Raw genomic sequence first — 9,929 nt, 5'->3', positions numbered from 1 at the left:
TTCTAAGTGTTCTTTAGATGACCAAACGAAACAGTAACAATCATAATAATAATAACAGTCTAAACTAATGCAAAAAAACTCTCTAAAAATTAGGTACGTACATTTTGGACGTGTTAGTGGCGATAACGACTTTTTATTTGCATATCTCTGACGCGAGTAGAGTCACATGTTCCGTTATGGAAATCTTTGCACAAACCTACGTACTACGTAGTCGATATTGATGGCGTCGGAACAGTGCGAGTATTTGCGACCAAAAACGAGGGATTGAACGTCGATATCTATTTGTCAAAAGTTGATTATATCGGAAATATCGCGGTAAATTTTGAGTGATAAACAATTTAAAGTTACAAAGTGTTTACACTTTTTGTAGTTTTTCTCGGTATCACTTCATGGTATTAACTTCAACGTATATGAAATGTGTGGCATCCATTTTGAAGTGAATTGTGCGTTTTAAGATTGCCTAGACAAGCGTAGTGTAGTGTGTTGTGGAGCGACAATGTCAGTAAATTAAACACTTGGGTGCCGTTTTCTATGAAAATGATTGTGAAAGTCATGCTTCGAAGTGTTAGGCGTGTGTTGTATGTAGTGTGAATATTTAAAATGGATTTCCTTTAAATATTATGAGGAAACCAAGACATGGATTCAAAAATACAAATGCAGATGATGTTAGCAAAAATGATGGAAGAAAAACACACATTTACGTATAAGAAGTTGGTTGTGCCGATGTCAATGAGGAGTATTTACTGGAAGTATTTCGGATTCCCCGCTACCAATGAGGGAGATATTTTGACAAAGGTAAAGATTGTCTGCATACTTTGCAAGACGCAAATAACATATAATCGAAACACCAGTAATTTAAGAATGCACTTGCAAAATAAACATGCCCACGAGTTGTTGGAGCTGGAGGCGTCAGCGCCGCCCCGTAGACCAAGCATGGATCCCAAGGAAAAGCGCGCAATGAAAAAACTAAAGTTGCCTGGACTTTCACCACATATTTACACAACGGCTGCGGACGGAACCGTGCAGATTGAGGGAGATATACAGTTTATAACGGATCCAAATATAACTCTTCAGAATATAGACGATGATTCGTCTAGTAACCAGAATGTTCGTGTTGTCCTGAAGGGTAATACGCAAGGAATGAGCAATCAAAATGTTGCCATTATTCTTCCAGAAGAAAACAATTCTAGTAGCCACATCCATAGTATGGTGGATGGTAAGACAGTGTCTGACGCAATAGCAGAATTTATCATTTTAGATTTACAGTTACCTGATGTTGTTGAAGGTCGTGGATTTCAGAGACTTATAGCAACGCTACGTTCACCATGTGAAATACCAAGTAAGACCAAGCTTGAAGAAGAAATAATACCCAAGATATATGATTCTTTCAAGGATTCTGCCATGTCAGCACTGTCAGGTATAAACAGCGAAATGTCAATGAGTATAGAGGAATGGAGCCTTGCAAGTGGAGAACTGTATATCACTGTGTCAGTTCATTACCAGCCGTCTGTTGAACCAGTAATGGAAACAAAAGTGTTATGTTCAATACACTGTGCTGCTGATATGGACTCGAGTCAGTGGAGTATTACTTTTGATGCATTATTTCAAGAGTGGGACCTAAAGATAGATCATATTACTGCTGTTGTTATTGCCACAACAAGGGAAGAAATCCTTACAGCATTGTCGCATAAGGGCCTATCATTGGTGCCATGCCTTGTTCATAGTTTACAGGTAAGTTTATGAGTAATGAACTGTGCCATTCTTTGTTTAGTATCCACCCTGTAGAATACCTATAGGCCTATTTATTTATTTTATGTCAAATGTCATGATGTTTGAGCATTGTCACACTGAATGTGATTATTTTTCTACCTAACCTTCTTTTTCCTCTAACCAGTCTTCAAGGTATCATTTCTTGTTTTTATTTATTAGGTGAATTCTAAAAATGGAAGAACATGTATGTATGTTTATGTTGTAGGAGAAGTGTTTTAATACTTTCCATTTGTTGTACCATAATGAACTTAAGAGGTTATATTCATTACAGTACAACAAATGGAAAGTTTGAAGGCATTTCTCCTACAACATTGCTTACCACAAGTCTTACTTGTGCTATTTGTAGCTTTCAAATAAAGCAATTAGTTAAATATATATATATCTCTCTCTCTCTCTCTCTCTCTCTCTCTCTCTCTCTCTCTCTCTCTCTCTCTCTCTCTCTCTCTCTCCCCCCCCTTTCCCACTCCCCCCCCCCCACTGACTCTCTGTGTGTGTGTGTGTGTGTGTGTGTGTGTGTGTGTGTGTGTGTGTGTGTGTGTGTCGAGGGGGGGGGGGGTCAGTCAGTTATTTAATATTGTAAATATATGAAATACAGTATCTGCATGTGCAGTGTAAGAGGTGAATTCTGTATAAACTCTTAAGATAGATTGTTCGTATTTGACACCATCCTGTTCAGAATGTGTGTAGGTCATTCTCACAAATGACTTTCCAAGTGACAGACACTAGGGGTAAGTACACTGAAACTCTTACTGCTACATTTGAAAATGAATAGTAATGAATCTTTAAAACATTGTTTTGGGATAGCTGTACTTCCTTTCTGGTGTAGATTCTGATTGTCACAAGCATCTGCAAAGGTCTCAAGAGATGAGAATTTTCTGCAGAAGAATGAAACAAATGGTAAACATTAAAATTGGGGGAGGATCATTGTGGGTGGTTGCAGCTTAGTTTGTAGATCACATGATTGGTTTCACAGGTAGCATCTTCAGCCTATTACCCACAACCTACCCTCCTATAGAAAAGATACCAACCACTTACTCCACCAACACTCCACATTTCCTGATCCTGTATCACATGGTGACTACAGCCCCCTTCCTGGTCACCGTGACTTCTTCTTTAAAGGCATCACCTACAAACAAATCTGGGGTATAACTATGGCACACTCATGCCACCATCCTATGCCAACCTATTTATGGGCCATGTAGAGGAATCTGTCCTAACCACCCAGAATCCCAAACCCTCACCTTGTTCAGATTCATTGAGGGTGAGGACACCCTATCCACATCCCTCCAGAACCTCAACATCTTCTCCCCCATTTGTTTCACCTGGTTCTCCTCAACTCAACAAGCCACCATCCTCGACATGAACTCCACCTCAAAGATGGCTACATCAGTACCTCCGTCCACATCAAACCTACCAACCACCAGCAAAAGCTCCACATCAACAGCTGCCACCCATTCCATCCCAAAAAGATCCTAGCCACCCATGGGTGTTACATCTGTAGTAATGAGCAGTCCTTCTTGAAATACACCAAGGATCTCGCTGCGGTCTTCACAGACTGCAATTGCTCTCCAAACTGTGTACAAAAGTAGATCTCCCTTGCCTTATCTTTCCGGTCATCCAGCACCTCCCAAAAACCCACTGTGGCCACAAAGGAGCATTCCCCTTGTGACTCATGACCACACAGGACTGGAGCAACTGAATCACATTCTCCATCGGGTTTCGACTGTTCTCATCATGCATTTCATTGAGGAATGCCCTACCCGCTAACCTTCCCAGTCCCACAGTGATATTCTGCTGCCCACTGAACCTACACAATATCCTTGTCCATTCCTACACAACCCTTGCCTTATGGCTCATATCCCTGTAATAGACCTAAATGGAAGATCTGCCCCACACATCCTCCCACCATTGCCTACTCCAATCCGGTTACAAACATCACCTACCCATCAAAGGCAGGACTTCCTGTGAAACCAGTCATGTGATCTATGAGCTATGCTGCAACCACTGTGCTTCATTCTATGTGGGCATGACAACCAACAAGCTACCTGTCAGCATGAATGGCCACTGACAAACTGTGGCCAAGAAACAGCTGGATCACCAACTAGCTGAGCACTCTGCCCAACACGACATTCTTCAGTTCAGTGAATGAATCGCATCCTGTGCCATCGGGATGCTTCCCACCTACACAAGCATTACTGAATTCTGCAATACATCCTACGAACCCATAATCCTCCTGGCCTCAACCTTCATTGGTCATTGCCCTTTACACGCCTATCTTCTTCAGCACTAAACAGCCCTGTATTCAATTAATGAACCCACAGCCCTCCTCCCTCCTTTACCACTGCCTCCTTCTCCTCCCTCTACCCCCTCTCCATCTAACCTCCAGACTGCACCTAGCTGCCTCACCCTCTCCCTACCTCGTTCCTGTATGCTCCCAGAAGCAGGACTTTACTGTACCCCATCCCTACTCTGCTATTCCTCCCCCTCCCCGCACCAGCCTCCTCCTCACCATCACCACCCAGTTGCTTCTCCCACAATGTGCTGCTGCTCGCAGTGTGGCCTTGGCAGTCAGAGAATGTTGTGTTTGTGTGTGTGTGTGTGGGGGGGGGGGGGGGGGGGTTGTACAGGACTGCACTGTTTAAAACAGTGACGCCTCATTCGGTTGACCCACAGTGTACAATGCTGTTTTACAAATAATTTACTTAATAAAGTAAAAGGCTGCATGTACATACATATTCTGCAAGCCACTGACCAGTGCGTGGCAGAGAGTACCAAGCATCACTACTAGTCATTTCCTTCTCTCACAACTTTGCTGTCCATATGCGAGATGTACATTGGTGGCAATAAAATCATTGTGCAGTTTGGCCAAAATGCCGGTTCTCTAAATTTCTGCAGTAGTGCCTTGTGAAAGAGCATCGTCTTCCCTCCAGGGAAGCTGATTGAACCTACCAGCAATACATTTAGTAGCACACCTCTGAATGGCTTCGATTTCTTGTTTTAATCTAACCTGGTGGGGATCGCAAAAGCTTGAACAGTACTCAAGAATTGGTCATACTAGCTTTCTGTATGCCATCTCCATTATGGATGAGCTACCCATTCCCAAAATTCTCCTGATAAAAATAACCATCAAGCATTTGCTGTCTATACTATCAACCTGTCCTGCTCATTCCGTTTCATGTTGTTTTGCAACGTTACGCCTAGATATTTAATCTCTGTTACTGGTCAAGCAGTACACTACTGATGTTGTATTTGAACATTACTGGATTGTCTTTCCTACTCATCTGCATTGCCATCCATCACACCAACTAGAAATTCTGTCTGCAGGGTGACAGTTATTGAACTATATGAAATAAATTCATCATAACTTCTGAACAGTTGGTGTTACGATGTTCAAACTGCACAATTGGCCACAGGGCCTGGTGGGAACTAGTTCACGCTGTATGGTTTGGTTTAGCGACGAAGCCCACTTTCATTTGGGTGGGTTCATCAATAAGCACAATTGAAACATTTGGAGGACTGATAATCTGCATTTCGTAATTGGATAGTGTCTTCACCCTCTGTGGGTGACTGTGTGGTGTGCAATGTCCGGTCACGGAGTAAGCAGTGCAATGTTCCGTGATGTCACAGTGAATACCCAATGGTACGTGAAAGTTTTGGGAGATGATTTCATCCTCATTATCCAAAATGAGCCTCTTTTCAACAAGATGTGGTTCACGCAAGATGGAGCTCGACCCCGTCAAAGCAGGAAAAAACTGTTTGATGTCCTGGAGGAGCACTCTGGGGACCGCATTTTGGCTCTGAGGTACCCAGAGGCCACTGGCATTGATTGGTTGCCACATTCTCTGGATGTGAACACAAGTGACTCCCTTTTATGGGGCTATATTGTACAGCAATAACCCCAAAACCATTGCTGAGCTGAAAACAGCCATTCTAGAGGTCATTGACAGCATCGATGTTCCAACCCTTCAGCAGGTCAAACAGAATTTTAATATTCGTCTGCCACATCATTGCAAATGAGGGCAGGCATATTGAATACGTCATAATCTAAATCCGTAGTGATATTTACATGTTGAATAAAGTGTATGCACACTGTAGTTTGTAACTAATCTATGTCCCCCACCCCATATGATTCAGTCATTGTCACCCTGTAAGTCATCTTGACTAGTCACTCAAAAATGACACCTTCCCATATACTACAGTGTCATAAGCAAACAGCTGTAAATTGTTGCTCACCATATCCATAAGGTCATTTATGTATATAGTGAATAAGAGCCGCCCTGTCACACTTTCATGGGGCACTCCTGATGATACCAATGTTTGTCACCTCACACACACACACACACACACACACACGTAAATATTTTCTTTAATGATGTTGCAGCCATTTGACTGCAACAATTTTTATTATATTGTTATATTCGCTGTATTTCATACCAGTCTGATATATTTTGACATATAAATAAGCTAATGTACTTGAAAATGGCCAAAGGCCGAACTGTGGATTTTATAATAATATAATAAAAATTATTCAACATTAACTAGGTAAAGCAAATTGCACAAATGTTATGTGTAAAATATCGAATAAGGACGTTATCTCTATTTTTTGTGCAGGAGAACAACCACATAGTCTTCGGTATCTTCACTGCTACTGTTCTCATCATCTGATAAAGAAATTACAATATTATGAACGGGTTCTTCTCTTACACTTTCTTCTACGTTTGACCTTGTAATCTCTTTCCACACGTGGTTCACGACATTCTTCCAATTTTCTGGCGTTGTTCATGTGACAGCCTTATTTACCAGCCTCTCTGTGTCTCGCAAAGTAAAGGTTTTGTTTCGCTCCACATCATCTGCGTTTATTTGAGCCCAGATAAGTTCAATTGCGTTGTAATTGCAGTGGTACGGTGAAAGACGTATAACATTTTGGCCGTGGTTTTCTGCTACTGTATCAATCACATAATGCATTTTCTGTGGCTTGTATCATTTCACTAATTCCAGAAGTTCCACTTTCTGCATATTCTGTTCGAAGTCTATTTTACTACCTTTCAACCAAGTGACTATTTCATCTCTCCTTGCAACAGCCGGTGGTGCCTTATTTAATTGTACAGAATGGTACGGCATATTGTCCATTGCAAAAACATTACCAGAATTGACGTTTGGTAGAAAACCATCTCCTCGTGGTAGTCGACAGTTTTTTTAACTCAAACATCATCATAGCCCAGACACAAAACCGTACATAGAGCCAGCATGAACTATAATTAGTCGCCCTCCCTTACCAGTTCCGTCGCGCATGTCGTCTGTCCATGCAATGGAACATGCATGATGCACGTTGACCCGTGTTTCGTCAATCCGTATTACCTTTTCCGGATTCATTACTAGCAACTCACGCAAAAAAATGACATTTCCATGCTACAATGTCTCCACATTCCATTAATTCCTTTTGTCCTGAGAACTTTTTCCAATGGAAGCCAATTTTTTTCAAAACAGTGGAGAGACTTGTTCTGCCTGTGAACTAACCACTGTCCTACTGTGATGCCATCAACTTTTTTAAGTGTCAGATACTACTTTCTCTTGTAGTACGCGTCTGTGTGTTGCCTGATAAAACGTTCGTCAAAGTTGTCCTTTTCGGTCACACGACACAATCTCTTCCTTGAGTATCCAGGTGTCACAATAACAGTTTCGCAGCCAAATAGGCAGCCTCCTTATCATTTGTGACTCTCTTCACTGTCGCTGTAGAGATGTTCAATGCTTCTGCCACTCTGTCAACCAGTTTACTCACTGATGTCAAAGGCCCACCATTGTCCCTTTCCCTTTCAAAGTAAACATGCAATCTGCATATAAATTCACATGTTTGGGATTTCAGCGTAGCTCCTTTCGCTAAAGCTCTCTTCTCTGCACTACAGGTAGCCATTTTCCACTTACACACGGCAAGAAACTCACAGAAGTAACAGAATGCACACATACATACAAACCTGAGCATAGCACGTGACGCAACTAACTGAAAGCAGCGGTTGCCCAGCACAACCACAATGCTGGGGCGTTGCCACAGTAATGTAAACAAAAGCTCATGATCTGATTGGCCCTCGTGAATGCGTGAAGCATGTGAGCCAAGGCCACGTCAACTGTCAGAGCTCTTCCCTCGCCGTGTGGAGTATAGTACTTCAGAGATTTACTAACTTTAGCAATGATCGTCACTATTGCGGCATGGTGGTCACTAATTCCTATCTTTCCACAGACACTGTCAATAAGGTCAGGCCTGTTTGTAGCTGTTGTTGTGGTCTTCAGTCCAGAGACTGGTTTGATTCAGTTCTTCATGCTACTCTATCCTGTGCAAGCTTCATCATCTCCCAGTACCTACTGCAACCTACATCCTTCTGAATCTGCTTAGTGTATTCATCTCTTGGTCTCCCTCTATGATTTTTATCCTCCACACTGCCCTCCAATACTAAATTGGTGATCCAACCAATCCCTTCTTCTAGTCAAGTTGTGCCACAAATTTCTCTTCTCCCCAATTCTATTCAATACCTCCTCATTAGTTACGTGATGTACCCATCTAATCTTCAGCATTCGTCTGTAGCACCACATTTCGAAAGCTTCTGTTCTCTTCTTGTCCAAACTACTTATCGTCCATGTTTCACTTGTATACATGGCTACACTCCAAAAAAAAAACTTTCAGAAAAGACTTCCTGACACTTAAATCTATACTCAATGTTAACAAGTTTCTCTTCTTTAGAAATGCTTTCCTTGCCATTGCCAGTCTGCATTTTATATCCTCTCTACTTCGACCATCATCAGTTATTTTGCTCCCCAAACCGCAAAACTTGTCTATTACTTTAAGTGTCTCATTTCCTAATCTGATTCCCTCAGCATCACCCGACGTAATTCGATTACAGTCCATTATCCTCATTTTGATTTTGTTGTTGTTCATCTTATATCCTCCTTTAAAGAGATTGTCCATTCCATTCAACTGCTGTTCCAGGCCCTTTGCTGTCTCTGACAGAATTACAATATCATCGGCAAACCACAAAGTTTTTATTTCTTCTCCGTGGGTTTAATTTTCTACTCCAAATTTTTCTTTTGTTTCCTTTACTGCTTGCTAAATATACTGATTGAATAACATCAGGTTGAATAACATAAGCTTATAGCCCTGTCTCACTCCCTTCCAAACTACTGCTTCCCTTTCATGCCCGTTGACTCGTATAACTACCATCTGTTTTCTGAGCAAATTGTAAACAGCCTTTTGTTTCCTGTATTTGACCCCTGCCACCTTCAGAATTTGAAAGAGAGTATTCCAGTCAGCATTGTCAAAAGCTTTCTGTAAGTCTACAAATGCTACAAACGTAGGTTTGCCTTTCCTTAATCTATCTTGTAAGATAAGTCAGAGGGTCATTATTGCCCCACGGGCTCCAACATTTCTACGGAATCCAAATTGATCTTCCCAGAGGTCAGCTTCTACCAGTTTTTCCATTCGCCAATTCATGTTAGTATTTTGCAGCTGTGTCTTATTAAACTGATAGTTCGGTAATTTTCACATCTGTCAACACCTGCTTTCTGGGGGATTGGAATTATTATTTTCTTCTTGAAGTCTGAGGGTATTTCGCCTGTCCCATACATTTTGCTCACCAGATGGTAGAGTTTTGTCAGGACCGGCTCTCCCAAGGCCGTTGGTAGTTCTAATGGAATGTTGTCTACTCCCGGAGCTTTGTTTCGACTTAGGTCTTTCAGTGCTCTGCCAAACTCTTCACGTAGTATCATATCTCCAATTTCGTCTTCATCTACATCCTCTTCCATTTCCATAATATTGCCCTCAAATACATCACCCTTGTATAGACCCTCTATATACTCCTTCCACCTTTCTGCTTTCCCTTCTTTGCATAGAACTGGGTTACCATCTGAGCTCTTGATATTCATACAAGTGGTTCTGTTTTCTCCAAAGGTCTCCTTAATTTTCCTGTAGGCAGTATCTATATTACCACTAGTGAGATAAGCCTCTACATCCTTACATTTGTCCTCTATCCATGCCTGCTTAGCCATTTTGCACTTCCTGTCGATCTCATTTTTGAGACATTTGTATTCCTTTTTGACTGCTTCATTCACTGCAGTTTTATATTGTCTCCTTTCATCAATTAAATTCAATATTTATTCTGTTACCCAAGGAT

The 9,929-nt window shown here is 41.6% G+C and overlaps 1 protein-coding gene across 2 annotated transcripts in view; it reads left to right on the top strand.

Moving 5' to 3' along the window:
• Nucleotides 1-216: 216 nt before the first annotated feature.
• Nucleotides 217-9,929, top strand: part of LOC126243305 (E3 SUMO-protein ligase ZBED1) — a 57,691-nt gene continuing 47,978 nt past the window's right edge. For both annotated transcript variants that reach the window (XM_049948154.1, XM_049948153.1), the window contains exon 1: nt 217-1,731. In XM_049948154.1, coding sequence (XP_049804111.1) covers nt 637-1,731 — 1,095 coding nt within the window. In that variant the 5' untranslated portion in view covers nt 217-636. The remainder of the gene's footprint in view (nt 1,732-9,929) is intronic.

The sequence above is a fragment of the Schistocerca nitens genome, chromosome 1 (genome assembly GCF_023898315.1).
Source record: "Schistocerca nitens isolate TAMUIC-IGC-003100 chromosome 1, iqSchNite1.1, whole genome shotgun sequence".
NCBI classification, from domain to species: Eukaryota; Metazoa; Arthropoda; class Insecta; order Orthoptera; family Acrididae; genus Schistocerca; species Schistocerca nitens.
This window is presented reverse-complemented; position numbering and strand designations above follow the sequence as displayed.